Below are 24325 nucleotides of genomic sequence, written 5' to 3' on the forward strand. Positions count from 1 at the left end.
CCATGAGATAGGCTTATAACAAAACAAAATTAATCCCTTTTTTGTAGCTTATTTACTGAATCTTTTTTTGTAAAAAAAAAAAAAAAATCTTGAAATGACAGATTTATAAAAAAGGAAAACAGATTGATGGTTTCCAGAGGTTAAGGAAGGGGTGTAATTGGGAGGGAGAGTGAGAAGCTACAAAAAGACAACATGAGGGATGCTTGTATTGATGGAAAGGTTCTGTCTTGACTGTATCAGTGTTGATATTGTCAGTATTAATATCCTAGTTTTGATATGTATTGTACCACGGTTTTGGAATATGTTATAGGAAACTAGGTAATGGGTACATAGGACGTCTCTATATTATTTTTTTTATGACTGCATGTTATACTATAATTACCTCAAAATAAAAAGTTTGATTTAAAAATGAGGGTCAATCAACATCAGTAACAGAAAAATAAACCGTTTGTTACTCTTCAAGCAATTCTCAAATATTCCATTTTCTTGAATGAAATAGATTTATGTTTTATTTTCTTATAAATAAATTTAATTACTTTGGCCTGACATAAGTTATTTGAAAATGAAATATTCATAGAAACTTGAATCATAGCAATGAAAATATCCCTTAACAAACTATTGCACTGCTAATCCTTTTTCTAAATATGGGCTTTTTCATTTATTTTTTTAGAAGTGGAATATTCCTTTATCAAGTATGTTTGAATACTAAATAAATCTTTATCCAATTTTACTTATGTTAGTTAATTTTAATAAGGCAACAAAGACCTCTAAAATAAATTTCAGCTAAAAAATGTTTACCATGATATATAGGCAGAACATTTACAAAGATGTTGATAATTTTAAAATCACTACATACAATTCATAAAGAAATATATAATATATAAAGAAATTTTTCCTTTACCTTTCATACCTAGCGCAATGTTTCTCGAAGTGATCAAGTTCTTTTACATCAAATCTTTAACATGACCATCCTTTTTAAACATGTAATGTTTTTATTTGTAAATTAAAACAGTGTCACATGTCCTAAAAGTGTAATTGAATGTTGCAGAAACATTACTATATATTTGCCATTATGTATAAACTTAATAATATCTACACTAAACTCTGAGATAAATGTCTAAGAGTGCTTGTACTGTGTTATATGGTAAGTAAATGTTTCATTTTGTAAGAAATTGGCATCCTTTTCAACGGAGTAGCTGTATCATTTTATAAACCCACCAGCAATATATAAGTGATCCAGTTTCTCTATGTGCTTGCCAGCATTTGATGATGTCACTATTTTATTTTAGCCAGTCCGATAGGTGGGTAGTAATAGCTCACTGTAGTTTTGGTTTGCATTTTCCTAATGGCTAATGATGTTAAACATCTTTTCATGTATCTATTTGCCACTTATTTATCCTTCTGGGTGAAATTTATCTTTGTGTCTTTTGCCTATTTTCTAATTAGATTTTACCTTTTACTGTTGAGTTGCGAGAATTTTTAAAAATGTAGATAAGTAGGTAGGTAGATAAGAAGATAATCTTTTAGATACTAGCACTAGTATCTAGCACTAGTCTGTATCATGTCTTTTTATCTTCATAACAGGGTCTTTTTGCAGAATAAACTTTTTAATTTTAATAAAGTCCAATTTACCAATTTTTTTCTTTTTATGGATCATGCTTTTGGTGTCAAGTTAATAGCTCTTGGTCTAGTCCTAGATCCCAAAGGTTTTATCCTATGTTGTATTCTTAAATGTTTATAGTTTCATCTTTTCCATTTAAATCATGGTCCGTTCGAGTTAATTTTTATATGAGGTACGAGACTTAGATCGAGGGCTTTTTTGTTGTTGGTAGTGGTGGGTTTTTGTTGTTTTTGTTTTTTCTACAGTGGTAGAATAAGAGAGGGCTCTGACCTCTTTCTCTTCTTATAAAGGCAATAATTTCATCATGGAGGCTCTACCATGAAGACCTCATCTAAACCTAATTGCCTCCCAAAGGCCCCACCTCCAAATACCATAATATCGGGGATGAGGGATTCAACATGTGAATTTTAGGGAGCCAAGGGGGACATAGCATTCAGTCCATAGCATAGCACTTCATTCCTTTTAATGGCTGAACAACATTCTGCTTGCTTGAATCTGTTATTGAACCCCTCTACTGAATTTTTCATCAATTATTATACTTTTTAGCTCCAGAATTTCTATTCGATTCTTTTTTAAAATAATTTCTTTCTTTTTATTGATATTTTCTATTTAGTGAGACATCATTCTCATACATTTCTTTAGTTCTGTAGACATGGTTTCCTTTAACTCCTTGAACATATTTAAGATAGCTAATGTAATAAAGTCTTTGTCTAGAAAATTCAATGTCTGTTCTTCTTCAAGGACAGTTTCTGTTGTCTACCCTTTTTCCCTGTATATAATAAAAATCTCAGTAAGAATGTGTATGGATCATACTTTCTTGCTTCTTTATATTTCTTGTAACTTTTTGTTGAAAACCGGACATTTTGAATATTATAATGTGACAACTCTGGAAATCGGATTCTCTTCTCTCTCCAGGGTTTGTTGTTGTTGCTGCTTATTGTAGCTGTTGGTTGTTAGTGACTTTTTTAAAACTAATTCTGTGAAGCCTGTATTTTTTTTTTGTTGTGCGTGGCCACTAAAGTCTTTGTTTGCTTAGCTTAGTGGTCAGCTAATGATTGGAAAGAAATTTCTTTCTTTCTTTCTTTAGGATTTTTTTTTTTTTTTTAAGAAATTTCTCTAAATGTTTCTAACCAATAAATCTCTCAGCCTTTGCTGAGGGCCTGTGTGTGCTTGTTAAGACACGGCCTTCGCTGTGTGCTTGTTGGGACATGCCTTCTACACTCAGCCAAGCAATTTACAACTTCATCTTCACCTTTACTTCTTGCTTCTGCAGAGCCTCAAGGTCAGCTAGGGGTGAGTGCATAGGGCCTTCTTAGGTCTTTCCTGAACACATGCACAGCCCTGAATATGCTCACGGCCCTCCTTATACATGCATGTGGCCTTTTAGATTCCCAAGAATATGTCAGAGCTTTCAAAGCCCCCTATGGACATTTCATCTCCAGCTTTCCTTGAAAGATTTTTTTTCAGCTTGTTGTTTACCCCAACTGTTATTACTACCTCAGGGTGCTATAATGTTCAACAGTTGCCTCTGATTGTTTTTAACAAACATCAGTCTGGGAAAAGGCTGTTTACACACTGGGCAAGCTCTGAGTCAGGTCAAATAAAAACAAGGTTTGCAAGTGGGATTTTCCAGGGAACTACCAGATTGGTCAAATAAAGACCGTTGTTTGGGAATTGGGCTTTAGAAGAGTTCACCTCCTCTCTTCTCTCCCCAACTCTGCACTCCAGGCTGTGAGGCTGCTGGTTTTTACCTTGACTGTGGGGCTATTGGTTTTTAGGGAAAGTTAAAATGCCGCAAAGCTCACTGTCCTTATCCAGATTCAACTATTTTTCTTGAATGGACACTCCCTAGGAGTTATTACAAGCCTTTAATTTCCAGAGTTCTGAAAAGTTGTTTTTGACAATTTTTGACAATTTTCTTATTGCTTTTATGACATAGAGGACTTTCGGAGGTCTTTACTCCAAAAGTCCTGCTTACGGCACTCCCAATAAGATTTTAAAGAGTGAGTTAGAAGGAAAAGATTCAGTTTTCAGATTTGTCATAGTACGAATTTGTTGGTATTAAAAATTCTTCAGACAGAATTAATACTTTAGAATATTGCAAACAAAATATCAGAGACATTAAACCACTAAATTTTGAATATCATACCTTTTTAATCTTTGTTTCCATTTTTTGAAATCACTCAAAGCCTGTCTAGTCTTGGTCTTTTTTTTTTTTTTGGCCTTTATTTATCAATACTGAGCATCATAAAGTAATTGCCTATTACTTTTGTTCAGTCTATCAAAGTTTTAAATTAAAATTCAGAGCACTGAAATGACAATCACATCATACAGCCTGTGGAATAGCTTAGAAAATTAAGTTTACATTAAATCCTATCTGAGGAGTTTATTAAACTAGTGCCTATTTTACTAAACAATTTTAAAAAATCAAGTTGTCAGTCCTCATGTTTAAAGTTTGTTGGATTAAGTAATAAAGAATGGAGTTTTAGTAGGCTCTAGAACTATCAATAAATCATTAATATTTAAATTATCTGACAGAATCTTGCGATTCAAAGTGGTTTGTGGGCCTGCAGACTTAGCCTCACCTGGAGCTTGTCAGAAATACAGAATTGCAGGCTTCGTGAAAAATTTACTGAATCAGAATCTACATTTTAACTATCCCCAAGTACTTGGTATGCACATTGAAGCTTGAAAAGCACTGGCCTTGATAATCAATTTTAGGAAAGAAAATACTCTTTAAAGTATCCGAGTAAATTAAGAGGATAAAAGACACAAATATCAGAAATAAAATATAATGTTGAAAAAGTAATAGTGAAGAGCATGTTAAATTATAGGAAAAAAGTAATTTTTTAAAGAAGTATTAAAATATTTTAAATATATATATTTTATTAAGTTTAAAAAATTGAAGGAGAAACACCAAGGAGATGAGTATTAGAACTTAAAGAGTGTCTAAGAAAATTACAAGGAAATGGGACAGGATTCAAATGTATAAATTGCCAGTTATGAAAACAATCATGGGGTTGTAAAGTACAGCACAGGGAATATAGTCAATAATATTGTAATTACTACATATGGGTACTAGACTTATCACGGTGATCACTTCATAAGTTATAAATGTCTAATCACTATGTGGTATACCTGAAACTAATATAATATTATATATGAACTTAATTGAAAGATTTTTTAAAAATTTAAAAAAATTACAAGGAAAATATTGAGTTAGCACATGCTAAAATATCTCTGAATACACATAATAAGATAGCAAGGGCAAGAATAAATTCTAAGCTATTAAATTAGAAACTTAGAAACAGATGAGATATCCACAGAGGAACCCAGTCCCTATTTCAAGTTCGAAGTACTGGTATGGTGAGTAAACATTATCCTAAAAGAAGAGAATTAAAGTCATTTGTGCAAAAAGCAAAGAATAATGTAAATTCCACAAGAGCTGTACTTTTTGTCTATTTTGTTCACTGATATGTTCCTAGTCTATAGAAGACTACTTGGCACATGACAGATGCTCCATAAATCTTGATTAAATAAATGACGATCATTAGAGAAAAATGGTGTTAGAGGGAGACTGAAGAAACTGACATCCAAGGTCTAATCTTAATGTTCATTGATGCTATAATAAGGTGATAGACTGATGGACTAATAATACAATTTTTAAAAATATAACTTTCTAATGATTACTATGCTGATAAGTTCAAGTTTTCCATGTTCTATAAACTTTTAGAGATATTATTGTATAACTTACTTCATTAAATATGTTTCTCATTTTGCAAGCTTCAATATGTGACTCTATTTTGAGGGAAATCGATATAAATCCTTCAGCAGGTGTGTTAACTACTGTTGATTTTCATGACAGAATAGACACTTAAAGGATGAACAGATTTGGCACATACGGAACCTACTGAAGGAACTGAGTGAAGAGAGGTCAGAAGGAGTAACAGTTGTAACAAGAAAGGATGTTGAAACAGCAATGAAGGAAAAGTGGAAGTTTGAAAGAGACCAGGAACAAAACTTGAAAGGTGATTGAGGGATTTAGAAAATTATCACAAAGCTGTATTGAGTTGTTTCTTGATTATATTAATGCCTCTGTTTCTTCACACGTTCAAAATGCTGTGAACATTTTTCAGATGACATCTTTATCACCACAACCACAAACACATGTAGGTAAATGGACAGGAGAAGGAAATAACAAGTGGGCAGTAATATTGAAACTAAGGGAGGAGGAAGAATAAGGGCAGTGATAAAACACAAAGACAGATGAAAACCATCTGACTCTTATACACCAGAAAATATCCTATTATGTACCACTCTGAACTCCTCATGGTGGACATATGTTCTTTCTTTGGAGGAATTCTCCATTTTGTGGCTTAATTGGCTTTGGCTTCAGTTTAGACTTGGGAATGATGAGGTGAATATAACCATGAAGTTTGTCCCACTCCAATATCTCTAAGGGAGCTAAGCCTCCCATTTAGATGTGGAAAGAGGGATTAGAGTTGGAAAAGGGGCAGTTTGGGAGAAGTGGATAGAAATGATGCTAGATGCAGAAGATGAAAGACCCAGGACACACTCTTGCCTTGGGCTTAAAAAATACCGTGGTCCTTGGGGATAAGTCACACACAGTTTGCCACATGTTTGTTTGTTTTTTTAATTTCTATTCTTTCATTCTAAACTTGCTGCTAAAATTTCTAAAACCACTTTTGCCAGACATCTATAAATACCATCTCTGCTAAGAAGCTGGAAAACATGATAAGAGACTTGAGTGCTATCAGAAAGCAATACTAGAAGCTGAGATGCAAAACAACGGTTTTCTTGAATTTCTCCAAATATTTCGGAGAACCTCCTTACCCAAAGCACTTTGCGCAGAGCAGGCATTCCATTCGTAGATATCTGTTGTTTTAAATGAAATTGATTCCAAAACAAAACATTAATCAGCAAACTTCATTTTTTGAGTTCTCTAAAACTGTTCCCATATAGCTCCTCCTTCCCGAGTCTCTCTATGGGTAACGGTGACATCATACGGTAGTAGATACCATATTTTGAGGGCTCCTCTCCAGAAGAGTTTTGCTTATGTTTGGAAGGAATATTTTAGTAAGCCCCTTGAGATGGGGGTAGAACCAAAACAGATACTCAGATGTGCTTACAAACTGCCTTTGAAGGAGAATGGGCCCAGCTAGTTGAGGTGTGCCTGTTTGTGGTCTGGGCTGAGTGCCGGGTATGTGTGTCATACAAGGCTCGGGCCGAGCCTGATGACTGAGCCCAGCAAAGGAGGACTAGGCATGTGTGTGGTCCAAGGAAGAAAGCAGCCCATAGATGCTGAGGAGGAGAGAGAAAGGGAAATAGATGTATCAGAAAAGATTTCTGAGGCGGTTATGTTACGTACTGGGTAGTCACTTGCGACTCAGTTTGGTTTGTGGAGCAGTAGCTGCACCTTCACATGGCAGCTTCAATCAGGGCAGAACCTCAGACCCATCCATAGTAAATCAGAATCTGCCTTTTGGCAAGATCCTAGGGGACTCCCATACACAGGGAGGTTTGAGAAGTACTAATGTAATCCTTTTTCCCCAACTTTTAGTTAGGACTCTTTCACTTGCAAGGATTAAAATCCAATCCAAACTACTCTAAGAATAAAAGGATGTAATTTTTTTCATATAACCAAGCAGAAAAGGCAGGGGGCTACTGGCCTGGACCCAGAGCCTCACATGCTATCAGATCTCAGCTTTTTTTTTTTAATTCTCTTTCTCCCCCTCCCTATCTCCCTTCCCCTCTCTCCTTCCTCCATCTTCCTGACCTCCCTTACCCCTCTTCTTTTCTCTTTGTCTTACCTCTGAAAGTTGGCTCCTTTTTCTGAGGCCGTCGTCCCCATGAGACTGGAACTCTAACCATAGATGCCTCTGATCTTACATCCTTATAACCTCAAACCAGAGACAAAAGAGACATGTTTTCCCCCAGTTTCAGTGAAAATATTTCTACAGAAAGATTCTGAGCATGTGCCTAGCTTGGGGCACATACTTACCCCTGGACCAGTCCTTATGGTCAGGAGAAGGGGCCACTGTAATTGGGCTACTTATTTGACAAAGGGTAGGAGAAGTGTGTCACTAGAAGGGAAGGGAAGGAGGGGTTCTGTGACAGTAGAGCAACAGCCACTATATCCACCCCTTTCAGAATCTTCGGTGATTATCAACCAACATTTCCCCCCAAAAGCTGAATGTGGCGCAGGGCTGAGACAGAAGCAGTCTGCTCAAATAAGAGGACAGCAAACCATCTGGATTACAGTAGTCATTATTTAATGATGATAACAAGTGCCATTTATCAAGGGATTTTAAAATATATAATCTTATTTACATTTTTGAAAAAAGTAATGTCTGGAGTCCTCTGGACTACTGGACTGAAGAACATCCCTCTGGCCTGACTGGATGCTTCAGTCATTCCATAAATATCTATGAGCACCAAATAATGGCCAGACTCTGTGCTAAGTACTGGGTTTACAGAGATGAATAAGATGTGATATTGCTGCCAAGGAACTCTCAAACACGATGGTATGTGGTAGTGAGCAAATAACTGTTAAGTTCATTGTGCCTGGCTCTTTGTAATGCTTCCTTTTCCAAAATATTCAGAAGGATGATATTCAGCCTTAAGACTGAGTAGAATAGCATGTTTAGCAAGTGTACCAGGGCAAACTGAAAGTTTATATAGTTGACATAGCTCAATATTTGTATACTTTTAACAGAGAACTTACTTTTCACTCTGAGATCTTATAAGTGGGGGCGGGGAAAGACATGTTGTTATGACTATCATATGCTATCATTTCACACAAATGAACTTTACATGACAGAATCAAACGACTTACGAAAATTGTTGCCTAGGACTATGGAATTGTATAAGGAAAAATCACTTTGCCCAGAGGAATAATGGCCAGAAAAATGTCAATTTACTAATAAGAAGTATATATGATATAATATATTGTACAAGATAGGACCCTTATCAAGCTATCATAGGAATAGTTTAAGCTTGTGGGCTCCTAGGCATATAGTTTGTCTATTATAGCTCTCATTCACAGCCCAAAATAACACATCTACTTGAGAATTGGAGTTTAATTTTACTTAGATTTTGAACCATGAGAAATAGTTAAACAGTAATTTGAATCATTTAGATTCTCTTAAATTGTACGTATAAAATTGAATTTATGAGGTAACAGCATTTTAATACCAGACCCTAACTTCATAAAATCAGCTTGCAATATATAATGGTTGCAAAGACAATAGAAATGACATGGTGTTTTGATTTTCTTTTAACAGATATGCGCTTGCAAATAAGTAATGCTGAGAAACTATTTCTTGAGAAACTTAGCGAGAAGGAATATTGGGAAGAGTACAAGAATGTAGGGAGTGAACAACATGCTAAACTCATTATCTCCTTACAAAATGACATCAATAAAGTTAAAGAGAATGCAGAGAAAATGTCAGGTCAGTTGCAACAAAGCTAGTTCAAGTTCAATAATAATCTTTAGAGGGCAGACATTTGATGGAAAAAAAAAAAAAGGGTACTCCCGGAATCATTCATTCCTCTCTGCTGTCAGCACAAGCAGCTATGAGTCTAAGGGCATGGGTAGAGGGCAAGGGAGGAAGTAGAGAAACTATCCTGGGACTACTTATGAAACTGAGAAGGGGGAGTAAAAGGATAGGGAGGTGGGGTGTGGAGAACCATCATGTGAACCATCTGTTCACTTCCTTTGTCCATTTGGGGAGGTGGGGTGTGGAGAAACCCTGTGAGCAACTGTACATTTTAAGGAAGTTTCATTCAGTGGGTGGTATCTGTGTGCTCCCACACCTGGGTCTGGGGTAAGTCCACTGAGTCAGGAGGGTCTTGGGACCATGTTATGTAGGAAAGGAAATTCACCTGAGGCAAGCCAAAGCAACCCAGCCAGGCTGGACAACCGGAATCATTATGCTCAAGTAAATGGTTAAGTTGTAGTCAGAAAACACCGGAGAACAAATATGAGACGGGAAGCAGAGAGGGTGTGGAGCAGGACACATCAGATGTGACAACGCTTACCAGGGGTAGCCCTACGAACCAGGAGGCCACCTTTCGCTGAAGTGAAAATACTGGCTTAAAAGAACACTAGAGACTCAGAGACAGGAAAGTCATAGGATAGAACAAATGGGAGAAATCCTGCCTGAAAGAACACTATGGGTGGATGACAGCCCTGAACCCTGCTGGTGGTGGTGCCTGCATTGTAGAGGGGTTCGTGTGAAGTCATTCCCATCATCCCCTGCTGAGGCCTTGTGCAGAACTCTGCTTCTGGACCAATTTTTATATAAGTTTCTCAGCTCAGGCCCTCTGCACCACAAATGGTAGTACAAATCTGGCCCCAGATCAGTCTGAGCTTGCTTAGATTTATAGTTTTTCAAAAGATTTTCCTCCTCAAAAGAAAAATACAGAGTGAGAGTGACACCCACCAACCGCCGTCTACCCACAGCCTCTCAGATCCTCTCGCTAGATGAGACACTATTACCCGTTTCTTATGTAGTCTCTCAGAAATATTCTATGCGTAGTTCAATATATACATGTATATCACAAATAGCATGCTACAGATGTAATTTTTCACTTGCTTTTTCATGTAGCAATATGGACAGCCTTAGAGATCAGTACATATTAGTACTTCCTCATTCTCCCAATGGCTACTTTGTTTTGTTGTCTTATAATTTTTTAATCTGTCCTCTACTCATAAGCATTTAGGTTATTTCTTGACTTTTGCTATTAAAAATAATGCTGAAATGAATATCCTTACGTACATCCCATATTACTGCAATAAATATCTTTCTATTTACATAATTTAATTTATGTATATCTCTAAGGAGAAATGGTTGGTCCAAACAGCCCGTTTATTATTATTTTGATAGGCTTGGCCCTCCATAGAAGTTATACTAAGTTTACTCCTCCTGGCATCTATGAGGATGCCTATTCTCCCACATCTTCAACAACAGGGGATGTTATTCAACTTTTTCTTCTTTGCTAATCTTATAGGTAGAGAAAACAGTGTCTCATTGTACCTTTAATTTGCAAGTCTCTTATAAGCGAATATCTTTTCATAAGTTCAAAATCCATATGAATTTGTTTTCATGTGAACCATCTGTTCACTTCCTTTGTCCATTTTTCTATTGTGTTGTAGAGCCCTTCACATTTTAAGGAAATTAGCTCTTTAACTTATATAAGGCGTAAATATTTTTCCCACTTGTCATCGGTCTCTTGTTTGTGAGGTGTACATATGAGTAAATTTTATAATTTTATAGTGCCCAACTTATCAGTCTTTGATTTTATTATTTCTGAGATTATGAATAAATTCTCTAATATTTTCTTCTAGAATTTCATGGCTTAATTTTTATATTCAAATTTTTGATTTGTTTTTTCCAGTTGCTCAACATCATTTATCAAATAACCCATTTTTACCCTACTGATCTGAGATGTTGACTTTATCATGCTTTAATTTCCCATGTATATTTAGATCTCTTTCTTTACTTTCTATTCTGTTCCATTGATCTGTTTATGTATTTGTGCCCTAGTACTATACTTTTAAAACAGTTATTGCTCTGGCATGTTTAAAAATTTTTAAATATTTTATCTAGCCTTTCTTTATTTTATATTTTTTAAGTAGAGTGATCTCATATAAACTTAACTCATCATCTTGATTAGAAATTTGGGGAAATGGCTGTTATGGGCTTCTCTTATTTGCCGTTAGTTTTAGGCACTTCTCCGAACCATGCAGCAGCAACTCTTTCTGGAGACTTTAAAGCACTTTTTGGGGCCACTAATTGGACACAGTGAATATGAGCAGGACTCTTAAACCGATTTATCTAAAGCCTTACTACCGTTCTTCCCTCTTCTTCTCCCACTTCCCCCTTCTTTCATGATTTTTCTGGAATTCTCCTCCCACACCAATAATCATGGGGTTTGTGTTAGACTACTTTACTCACAAGGAACAAGTACTTTAGAAAGAAGGGGGTTTCTTGTAAGTAAAAATGCCCTCATAAGAGGAGGCTCAACCTTAAATGCGAACTAGCACCAGAAAGTGGGACATTGGCTGGAGGTGGTATCAGTCAAGCAAGAGCTTTCCTGTCCCCTTCCCTGCTCCCCTTCATCCCTGAGGGAGGAGCCATAGACATTCAAGGCAAGGAAATGGTAGTAGTGGGTCCAAGTTAGGAAGGGGGATAGCCATAACTTTGAATAAATTTGAAAGTTTGATTATTACAAAAAACTAGATACATTAATACTGATTGGAGGACCTCTTATTATCAGAAAGGAACCAGAAAACTCATAGAATTTGCCACATATCTTACTGAAAAAGAGTTACTAGCCTCACAGTATGAATTTTAAAGGAAAGAGACAAAAACTGGGTCACTTGATGTCTCACGGTAATTCGTTGGATATAACACTCCTAGAGAGGAATGGGAGGACTGAAGATGGAAACAGAAGGCCATTGGATTAGTGGGGGCCCTAGGGATGGCTCCTCTCTACATTTATCTCTCATGGTCTGTCGCATCTCTGCTTTGCTTTGTGCCAGTCCCCATTCTCTTCTTGCTTCCAGCAAACCAATTTTTGCAATATTCTCCAGCCCAGACTCAGAAGAGAACAGGGGTGATCACTTATATAATCAAAGATGACCAAAGACCTTTGTCCTTGCCTCCTCATGGGTCACGATTGGACCCAGCATAAATCATTCTTTGGTCAGCTGTTTAACCCTGCTTCATTCAGTGGCCACACTGAGCGCTTGAGGCAGAGGCAAAAAGCATCTAGAGCTGCTTCCTTGAACCTTAGCTAGATGTTAGGATATTGGATATAGAAAACACAGCCACTGATATATCCAGGACAAGGCTCTGTCTCTTAATAAAAGAAAAGGAAACCTTGGATTGGGCCCAGGAATAAAGTGTGGCGTTATTACAAGTCATTAGATAATAGAGTCACAGATCATTTTTTCTTTTGTCCCTCATTGGGTGCATAGGACAGGGATCCATAAAAGTTCTTTATACACTAATAGTGAGTTAAAAGACTTGGGTTCAAGTCCACCTACAAAAAAGTAATATTACTTCTTTGAATGTCAACTTCTTCATCCATAAAATGAGAGTCACTCAGTAATCTCCAAGAGAACTCACATTTCCAACACCTGCTTTTCTATATCTTATCTCATCTAATTCTTATAAGTTCTTTTGAGTTAAATATCACCGTGCCCAGTTTAAAGATGTGGAGACAGAGGCCCAGAGAAGTTAAACACCTTTATCAAACTCACAAACTTAGTAAGTAATAGAAACAGGATTTGAACCCAAGTGTGTCAGACCCCAGACCAATATACTTCAAATAGTCCTCCAAACTCTGTGATTCAGTGACATAGGGATGGCTCTCTAACACACACTGTGCCTGAAGAAATGCTACATGGCCATTATTCCCACCTGCCTCTGTTCAGTTTTCTCCAGAAAGGGCTGAAAGGAAGCCACCCCACAGGAGAGGATCAGCACAATAAAGCCATGTGACACCAAAAGTGTGTGAAGAGTGGACAACAGACCCCCAAAAAGCTGTGGAGGAGGAAACCAAAGCAGAGCCAGAAACAACAGAGAAAGGAGAACAGTGCAAAGCAAGCTTCGGCCAGTGTGGTGCTGTGGTCAGCTTCTGAGAAGTGACATACTAGGCTGGGCATCTGAGCAGCCAGCAGTCTCAAGGCACGAAGCCGTGATCACCCGCTCTCCCACTTGCAATGTCACAAAGTTTATGAGGAGACTTCTACTTACTCCCAGTTTCTTTGGCTATATTCACAAATGAATGGTTAATAATTGTTACCTGAAACATCTGAATCGTAAACGATGACAAAAAAGACTTTCACATCCTCCCTTGTGCTGGTTACTCTGCTTTTAAAAAGAAAAACAGTCCATAGACTTTTACATGGAATTTGAAACAAAATTGGATGTTATTATTACTTTTTCAGTGTTAGTATGGCACTGGAGAGAGAGAGAGAGCATGCTACAATTTTAGTCAGGCCATATTTGGTCATCTATGTTTTATGACTTACAGCAGAGAATTAATATTTAATATTATGAAGCTCCAGATTTTATGGTTTCTTTCAGAATGTAAAATTCATTATAGCTAAACTCTTATCAGCTACAACTTTTAGACTGTGTGTCTTGTTGTGTAGAAGTTTCTAATGATACCTAGCATTAGTCTAGTTGAATGGGTCCTGAATAGAAGAAGAAATTCTATCAGCAGTGAGATTGGAGTGATTAATATATTCAAGTGATTACTCTGAATGAGTAAGAAAAATACAGGTTATAGAGATGAGCATATGAAGTTTGGAATAATGAAGACTTCCAATTTCTTATTCTCCAGATGTCAAGTAAAACTAGTTCCCAAAACCTCATGAACTTTCTCTGTTCATAAACCACTGCCTCAGTCAGACACTCTTGTTACGGCTCCATTAAAGTCAGAAACTGGCCATTACAGCCCCCCTTCTGGCTACTTCACAACTTGGGGAGCTCGCCTCTTCTCCCTTTTCACTCCCCCTTCCATTCCCCAGCAAAGTTGCTGCTGAAGTGCCATCTTTCGCTGCTGCTACCTCGTGCTGAAGCCTTAGATCATCGCCCACCAAAGACTTGAAGTTTGCCAAACTTAATTTTCTTCAAAATATTTTTAGTATCTGTTGTTTCCCAGGGACTGCAGTAATAGAAAGATATGGAAGAAAGTTTTCATACTCTGCTTTCAGAGTTTCCGTCTAATAGGAGAAGTAGTGATGCCAGCACAAAGCAGAGACGAGGGCTGGATAACTCCTGCCCAGCTCCCTGGTTTCCTTTCCAGAGTCTTAGTTTGGCTCCAGACTATTGAAAGACCAAACCTACAGATCTCCTGCCCTTTAGCCAAAGCCCCCTGAGAGTTCTGCTTTAGCTGACTTGGTCTATGAAGGAAATTTTTCCTTTAAAACAATGTCCTGAACGGCAGTTAGGTTCCACAGCACTTTTGGTACAATACTATTATTTAGTTACAGAATAAGTTAAATGGGTCTCTGTACCAGGCCAGAAATCTAGCAACTGTAATTCTTAACATCACTTGTATGGGAAAATACCTTCTGACTTCCAAATAATTATCCTTCACGTGTTACAAATGAAATACAACTGATAGGGACATATAACATAGTTGTTATATGTCATAAAACACAACTAACTTTGTTCTTGGGTTTCAAATAGTACAGTTCCCTCCTGTTGCACCCTGTTGTCTCCCCTACTTTATTCAATCTTTGCTCAAATGTTAACTCCTCAAAAAACTTTCTCTGATCTTCCTATCTAAAACAGAGAATTTTAGTTTTTCTTTATGGCACACATCACTGCCTGAAATATGATTTATTTGTTTGTTTATGTATTTATAGTCTGCCAGGGGTTGTCTCTTATTCGGCAACATTCCCTGTGCCTTAAATAGTGTCGTGCACATCAAAAAAGCTTGATGATGACTTGCTGTAATAAACAATGAGCAAACTGGACTCATTTATCCAGCTTTATTTCTCTCTACTTTGTAAAGCAGTCTTAATGTCACTGCACATCACTTTCCTTAAACAGGGGTGTTGACTCTATAATGTTTAAGCACTTTTCAAGACCTAAAATTTTATGATACTTTGCTCTCCCAGTTCTGACATTTGTGACATGAAGAAATCTGGAGAGGATAAGGAATCCGCACTTCTTCATCTCCGTCCTGCTTTCTCGCTCTGAGCCTAACTCAGAGCCAGGCCGACTGATTTTCACAGCCCCTCTACGATTCTCCCCTCTTCTCACTTTGCCTTTCCTATACCAAGAAACATATGCCAAGATTCCTGGAAATTTAGGTAGATGGAGTGAGATGTACAGGATGCTACTCAAGCATAGAATCAAATCTTTAAAGCTCTACTGTGGAATCAGAAGTTGTGCATATGAAGGGTAGAAATCATACACATACTAAAGTGTTGGAAATTCTCCCTTTGGAGAGACAGTCCTTTGAAAACACAAATATTCCTGGGAGAGACATCATCTTACACTAATTCTCCTTAATATGTTAGTAAATTTGGGGGGCACTTGTTCTAATCGAAGGTACTAGATGCTTCATTAAAAATGTACTCTAAAAATTCAAGGGGGGGATGAGTAGAAAGGAGAAGTGGGGATCATAGAAGATAAAATTTACTAACATCATAGTTTTATTCAGTATCAGCCTTGTTAAGTCTTCTAATTTTCTTTTTAAAGAACAATATAAAATCACTCTGGAAGATGCTAGGAAGAGAATAATCCGAGAAACTTTATTGCAACTGGACCAAAGGAAGGAATGGGCCACACAGGTATATTTCAATTTTCTGAAAAACAAAACAAATATTTTCCCCCTATTTTTTCTTGTGGTATGTTATAATGGTTAAGAACTTGGGTTCTTAAGGCAGGCAGTTTGAGTTTAAACTAAATTTGTTACTTTTCTGTGCTTCAGTTTCCTAATGTATAAAAAGGGAACAATAATAATATTTACATTTAAAGAATAGTATGAGGATTGAATAAGATGATTTCAGTAACATAATGCCTCATAAGAAGCAAGAGCTTAGTAAATTATTGTTCGGTTATTTTTAAGTATAATAATGATGGCTATAATAAATTATTAAATAAAAGTTTAGATGCATTGTAGAATGAAATGTAATTTGTCTAAAATAAATTAAAAGTACGTTCTTACATATCCAAAACCTAAAAGAATATACTTTACATTACCTGAGCTTTAAACATTTGGACTATAAAAAACTATTTGAGATGTAATTTCCAATCTTATATGTTTTCTAACCTCTTTGTTTTGCAAAAAGCATCTGATTCTCTTTCCTTTTCACTCTCCTTCCCCTGTCCCCAGACTATCTCCTAAACTCAGTCCTTGCTGGGTTTATCTCTTCATCTGGAACATCTCTTCTTGAGAATCATAAATGTCTGTTTTTTTCCTAAAGTTCTTCGCTAAATTTTAGTTGCTGTTGTGTTTTGCTTCCCTGTTAGCTCAATTGTTCATTTACTGTTATTATCCTATTGAGCGATTTTTACTGATCTACACAAATACAGGGAGGATATGGAAAACTGACTGATGGTTTGTCTGCCCATGCAATTCGGCCACTTGGAGACTGAAGATGACTAAATGGTGAAATCAACAATTAAGTGACCTGACCATAGTTAAGATGATTAAAAGTGTATAGTAGATCAAATATGCTTTCAGTATGCACGTTCAATATATAATGAGGACTCATCAGATACTGTTCCTAGTATTTTACATTTAAGTCTCTCAACAACACTATAAGGTAGAAACTTGCTAATGAAAAGACTGAGGCACAGAGAAATTTCGTGACTTGTCCAAACCAAGTGGCAGAATCAAGATTCAATACAAGGTGTCTCCTTTAGATCATTGCTCTTAATCATTACACTACACATTTTCTTCTCTCTACATAACCAAATATACACACATAACCAAATATACAGACATGAATTTTCCTCATTTTATCTGGCTATTTTAACATACAGTTTAACTTCTGTAATCCACTGTTGCAGATCATTGGCTGCTTATTGGAGTCACCTGAGAAATTTGTTTAACCCAGGTAGCTCCTGGGGCGCACCCATAGAGATGCTCATGTAATAGACCTGGGATATTGCCTGGGCTTCTGGATTTTCAAAGCATCCAGGAGATTCTAATGTGTGACCAAAGTTGAAAAACAGTGTTCTATTGTTAGTGAATTAAGCCATTAGCCAATTAACTTCAGTTATGAGGTACTTCCTACTTCTGTTCAAATGAAATGCTATGTTTGAGGAAACTAGAAGTATCAGTTATAGCTGGTATATAAAAGTTCCTGGTTCCTAAAACATGTAGGTCTACTCTTAGTTCAGTTAGCATTATTTAAAGAAAAAAAATATATACTGTAAATCTACCAACTCTAAAGACTTGGATAAATTTGCCCTTAACATATTTTTAAATTATTTCTGTCCATGTTTATGAATGAGAAGATTTTCCTTAATTTCTTTTGGTTGTGCCCTTCAGTTGTTGAATTTGTAACATGGTATCCATATAAAAGTACCTCATAGATAAATATGATCTGTCATCCACTATAAAGTTCCTTTGGGTGGCACTATAAATATCCAAGTAATTAAAAATGAATTTACATTTTATGAACCTACTAAGTAAGGCTTTTCCTGTTTTCTTCATCTAAAATGCCTTCCCCCCCCGCCCCCCCCACCTCCCCAAGGAGACTGTCTAGCCTGCCACCTGAAACTATTTGCTGTTAGGTTTATAAATATGTATATTGCCATTACTGACATGGGAGAGGAGAGAGTAGTAGAGGAGCTGTGAAAGTCAGTAGACCAGGTTCGGAGTTGGACTCAGAGCAAGAGAGGAGGACAGAGATGAAGAGATGCAGATTCTCTATCCTCTCAGGATTTTCTTAGGCCATAAGTGTCAGAATTGAGAGAGCAAAGTATCATAAAATTTTAGGCCTTGAAAGTTACTTAGAGTCAAATTAAAATGTAGTAATGCAATCTATTCATGCTTTTGCTAGATGTTGAATTATGTCTTTACCATAAACTTGAAGAATGTTTGATCACTGCAGCTTAGCCATCTAAATGTGGAGCAGATCATTTAATGATTGATTTTACCATGGCAGTCAGATTCAGTCACGATAAAGGCTAAAATGAATAGACAGCCATTGTCCAGTTCTTTAAATTGCCTGTATTAGGCAGTGTGCACCAGCAAAACAATACAGTAGGATAGTAAAGAAAGAACAACTGAAACAAAAGTTTTAGGTATGTGTCCAAAGTAATTACAAAACATAACTTAAAATGAACAATTAGGTAAGTGGATTGTGCAACACCATTGCTAAAATCGTGAATCATCATGTGACGACTCTGCCTTAATAGAGAAACTTTCCTTTAGAATTCTCTAAGGTTCATTGACAAGGGCAGCTATCGAGAGATCTGGGAGAATGACTGGCTAAAAAGAGAGGTGAGTGAAATTTTTAAATACAATTTTTTTCTCTTTTTTTGAACTGGACATTACTTTTATTTATGGAGTCATAGGGAAAGCATGGAACTGTGTCTGACTGGGGTAAAATAAAATTTAAGTGGAGTCTTAATCTTATTACCAAATGTTACTCAGTGAATATAAATAATTTTAATAATAACCAGAAATCATTTTTGGCATCACAATTTACAAAGTATACTCAAATGTACAAAGCTTGTTTATGCCCTAAAATTGATCTGGTCTTCCTCAGGACCCCACTTTCTCTGGGTGATGGAAACAAGGCTAAAGAATTGTCCTAACCTCATTGTCTGTAGTTATAAATTGCCTCTTTGAGATGACATGGTCTCCTTTGGATGAACGTTCAGTCTTTTAGAATTTTTGTTCTCCTCCTGCTCTTCTCTAAGATGGACCTGTCTTTTAAGATGGAAGGTGGGACTTACATGCCTTCTTCTGGGGAGTGTTAGTGAAGAGGGCTCAGATTTATGGGGTTTCCTTTAGATCCTTGCTCCCTCTGCTTTCCGATGTGGAGGCATTGCTTAGTCCACTTTCTGCTCTGCTGACTTCTAAAGTGGGCTGCTCTGACCTTTTGGACATTGTGTTTCAGCCAACACCAAACCCACAGTTATAACCATTTGCCAGTGGCCAAGATGTCCCTACCCACTGTGGTCTCTACGTCCCATACCAGCTTGGTCCTCAGGCTCTCTCCACGCTTCTTTCTGGAGAGCGCACAGGAAATAATGGATCCAGCTGTCCACCTGTGTCCTTATACCAGAGTTGTAATACTGCTCTTGCTGGATATGGTCATATGAGGACCCCTCTAGACCTACTTGATTATGGGATGCTGCCCTATTTTCCTGGCATTGTACATACTAGTCCCTCTGCCCTTACCTCCTTACCTTCATCTGCCTGAAGAACTTCAACTCTTTCTTTGGCACTGACTTCGATTATCAATTTCTTAGTGAATCATTTGGCGACTCCCCCAGGAAGTTTTAAGTGCCTTTCACCCAGTGGTTTTCTTGTTTCATTGTAATTCATACTAAAATATGTTGAAATCGTCAGTTTATGCATCTGCCTTGTCACTGCAAAGAGCGGGCTATACCTTTTGACCGGTATATATCCATGAAATCGAATAAATAAGCTGTGCTCATTAAATAGTTACTGAATGAAAGAATGTCCATGAGTATAGATATATGCATTGGAGGGATGAATCAAATACATGGCTTAGATCTTGGGTGAAGATGTGAAAGCATGTTATTGGATGAAACAGGCAGGTAATTTTTGGTTTAGATGTTATAAGAATGCTACAAAGGATGTGCAAAACTCACTACAGCACTCTGAAATTTCTTTTACATCCAGACAAGTAGCAACCAAACTTATGCTTAGATGCCATCTGTGAAAGAAAAATACACCATCTTTTGGGAGAATTCATTTCAACTACACACAGCTCTTGTTATCAAGTTATTTGTATGTGATTCTCAAACGTACATCATCAGCACTAAATTGTGTGTGTGTTTAGCTGTGGATCTATATTTTTATTTACCCACCAAGTATTTTCTCTTGTATGTCCCAAAGGAATTTCAAATCCAACATACCTAATGCAGAACTCATTGAATTTCTCCTTCAATTTTCTCCTCCTGCATTTTTTTTCTACCATCTACTTAGATACTTAAGGTAAAAATGTCACTGTCACCTTCCCCTCTTCCCTTTTCCTTGCTCCCTATTTGACCAAATAGAGTTGGTGAGTCCAGGAAACAAGGAATTTAAATTTTAACATGCTTCCTATGATATTGACAATTTCTTTTTAAATTATCTTTATAAAGTCATGGTAAATGGGAGTCCACATAATTTTCAAAAAGTAATCCCCAATTATTAAAAAGAAATGTTGATTTAAAAACTCAAGATGAGCTCAGTAGTTAAAGAATATTAGGGAGGAATTTAGTTCTTATATTTTTATTAAATCAAAAGTATGATCCTGATGATTATAATTTAATAGCTCAACTCATAAGGTATCATAGATGCTAGGTTTAGAGAAAATGGCTATAAAATTTACATTTAACTGATAAGAAGGGCTGTTTTGGTGACTTGATCCTTGCTACCAAAGCCACAAATTACATTTTGTTTTGTTTTATTTTTTACTTCTCATAATTTAGTGGAAATAAAAGACAGAAAAACGTCAGGTTTAATTGAATCCTGAGCAAAAAGAGCTTAGTAATAAAGAACAAATCATTTCAAGGAAATTCAACAAATTGAATTTCTCTTTATTTCAATAAATATTCATTCTAGCATTATTAAACATATTCACAAAATTAATTAAAACCATTTCTGGTTATAAGTACTATCACAAGAATTGAAAATTGCCTGGAAATACAACAGTGTGTGTCAGCTAATTTATTTGAGGAAGGTTTAGAATGAATAACAAGGGATACTTAATAATGGTACTCCTAAAAATATTTCTCCATTTAACTCTCAACAATAACAAAAAGCTTAGGTCCCTGGGAAGAATATGAGACATCCTGTTGCTTGATTTTCATTATCTGGTTTTATTTAGCATGCTTATTGTAAAAATGAAGAAAAATTAAATTTCCAAGTGACTTAGACTAACTTAACAAATGGACAGCCAGAAAAACTAGACAAACGGATTCCAAGAGGTTACCAATCAGAGTTTCAAGTGTGAGGAGGCATAAAGTTAACTTAGCTCTTGCAGGGGAAAATTTCAAGAGCGTACATCTTATTCAGGATTGTAGATCTCTGACTAAATTATTAACTACTAAGTTTTAACTAAATTATCTTTCTCAATTTCTTAAGTACGTTTCTTGGGAGTTTGGGGAAGAGCAGGGTTGAGGAGGGAAAAGTGGTCTTCTACTTCCTCCTTTTCACTTTCTTACCCCAAAAATCTAAAAGTATCTATATGGCTATAAAAAAGAAACTAGTTTTCATTTTCCTAACATTTCAAAAGGCTGGGCGGGAGATAGCCATTGATGAGAACGTTACTTAGTACTCTAAAGCGGTAGGCGATGCCAGAGGATAGCCTTAGCTTAGAAGATCGGACTTATCTCCCCAAAAGGGCCTTCATTTTCAGCTTTGGAAAGAGACCAAGAACTGCTTGTGCTGCCTCCCAAGCATGCCAAGCCCTTAGGTCAAACATTTCCAAATGTTCTATTAATTCCTCTTGTTTATAACCTCTAACTATAATTTCTTTCTCATCCTTTGACATTTGAAAACTATAAAATTTTCCTTAAGGCATTCAAGCTTGTAATCAAACTGATTATCTCTCAACATATGAGATCCTAAAGCACCAATCCCTAGTTTTGTAATTTAGTATTACGGACTTAAATGACTTTGCTAAACTGGTTAAAGCAGGTGGATAATATATTCTTTCTAACTCCAATCCACCAGCAATATTTGAGCCTTTTCTATGACACTGGTATTGTTTTATAATATGTTATTTGCATATTTGTTCACTGGATTATAAACCCTTTTGAGAGTAGGCATGCCTAATTCACTTTTGCATCCTTCTACATCTAGCACAGAACCTTGCCCATAGTAAGAATTCAGTCATTTAATAAATGACTTATATGATAGAGGTATGCATATGATCATATACTGAATGCTTCCAGATTTTAAAATACAATAATTAAGTCTCAATTACAAATCAAAATTGTTAGTTATCTCTTTCTAAGTACTCATCTCGGTTACACTCTTGGCATCTCCCAACAAGAGATACTGAATCTAAACCCCTGTGCCTTTTTTGTCTGATTATATTTTGTCAAGACACATTACTTTTTCCTTTAACACATTAGTTTATCTTTGTTATTCTCACCAGCCTATCATTTTCTATTTTACACTCTTACTTTTAATTCTTCTATTATTCCGACCTTTGCCCATGAGCACGTCTTATTCCAGCACCTGTACAGCTCATGCTGTTCTGGGAGGGAGGGAGGTGAGCTGGGTTCTATTTAGTAACATTCTTCTATGTATTCTTCCCAGTATCAAGCCTTCTTTAGACAAAAATTATCAAAATACAAGTCTTAAAGACCGATGAGAACTGTATCAATAGAACCAGCAAATTTTGTTTATATTTGAGCTAGCCATATTTCTTCAGTAAATGTTAATTAAACCTGCTGTGTCTGTCTGTGACCTTTCATCACCTGCAAGACAAAAACCAGACTCTTTAGCATTATTTGCCTCTTCCCTAACTACCCAGTTCCTCTCCTACTTCTCCCCACCCCTACTTTATATCTATCTACACCAAAATAATTGTGCCTTTACATATGTGGTTCCTTCTGCCTAAAATGTACATTCTTGTTAACCTTATATAGATCCTCACTTAGCTATTAATACAGCATACTGATAAATTCATTAGTACTATTTTCTTATTTATCTTTGCCTCCAACTCGTGTATAAGTCCAGTGATGTTTTTGAAGGATAGAAAAGAACAACTCCTGTCATTCAATAATAACTACTTAACCATGCAAACAAATTCTGCAAATGACCTTTTTAGAGAGGAAAGACAAAGGAAATTCCTAATAAATAATACTGGATATATCTTCCCCTCAGGCAAAAGCACTTTTAGGAATTGAATTTCTTATCAAACACTAAATAGAACTAAATCAATAAGTACCAACCATTCATTCTCATCTTCTGAGAACAGATTGCAAATCATAGGAAGGAAGTTGAAATATTGGAAAAAGCTATTCATGAACTGGAAGAAGAAAATTTGGTGCTCATCGATCAACTATTCAATTGTAGACTTGTGGATCTCAAAATACCCAGGTGAAAAATTTTAATATTTCTAGAAAGTATTTTGTAAACATTTGTATCTGTAAAAAGTTATTTTTAAGATGATTTAATTTTTTAATGCATCAGCCAGATTGCAAAAGTTGAAAAGAAAGCAATTCATAAAAAGGCCATGGTGAAGGTATAAGATTATTACAACTGACCATCGGTACAGTGCAAACTTTGACTTGCTTTTTCTAGCAATGCGCTGCAGTCATAATAGTAAAAACTTAACGTGAACACCAAAAATGCTGACCTTCAGAAGCCTCCAGGCCAGCAGGGAATATGGGCATGAAGTTAAATGCGTAACAGTGAAGTGGAAAGTATATTAGGTATAGAGTTAGCAAAAAGGCGGGAGTGATCAACTCTGTGGTACCTTCTGGAAGTGTTCTGGGCTTCCAGTTACTTTGTGGACTATCGAATCATTTCCTTTGACAGTTAATGAAAGAATCAAAATACTTCCTAGACAGAAAAAATAGCTTATAATTCCAAGTCACATCTATTCCTGCACAAGAAAAACCAAATGTGTCCATGGCTTTGTATTTTAGGTTCTCTCTTTTTATTACCTAACGAAGAAGTCTTTATATATCAGTTTTGATAGAAAATTAGAGCCCTGGAATATGACAGAATTTAAAAATTCAAAGTGGCATTCATAATTTGAACAAGTATCTAGAAACAAGAAATAATCTAAATAGTAGCATGTTTAAGGAAAGAGGAAACGTGCAAGATGGGAGAGAAATGTCTGAGTCTAGGAATTAAAACAGAGAAGTTCAACATGGTAGAAAGGCCAGGAAAAAATTTTCACCCAAGAAGTTCCTGTTGCTCGTGTGGCATGGAAAAATGCTATTTGAGATATAAGAAAGAATGTTACTTACAAACTTCCTAATGTGTTCTAAGAAGGGT

The 24325-nt window shown here is 36.3% G+C and overlaps 1 protein-coding gene across 1 annotated transcript in view; it reads left to right on the forward strand.

The window, feature by feature from the left end:
* The window catches only part of CCDC83 (coiled-coil domain containing 83), a 37730-nt gene that overhangs the window by 7731 nt on the left and 5674 nt on the right, over positions 1-24325 (forward strand). The window contains exons 3-7 of the mRNA XM_006926675.1: positions 5487-5649; positions 8926-9093; positions 15871-15962; positions 18560-18628; positions 23298-23419. Of these exons, the coding sequence (XP_006926737.1) occupies positions 5487-5649; positions 8926-9093; positions 15871-15962; positions 18560-18628; positions 23298-23419 (614 nt within the window). The remainder of the gene's footprint in view (positions 1-5486; positions 5650-8925; positions 9094-15870; positions 15963-18559; positions 18629-23297; positions 23420-24325) is intronic.

This window comes from Pteropus alecto, unplaced genomic scaffold (assembly GCF_000325575.1).
Source record: "Pteropus alecto unplaced genomic scaffold, ASM32557v1 scaffold7, whole genome shotgun sequence".
Taxonomy (NCBI): Eukaryota; Metazoa; Chordata; class Mammalia; order Chiroptera; family Pteropodidae; genus Pteropus; species Pteropus alecto.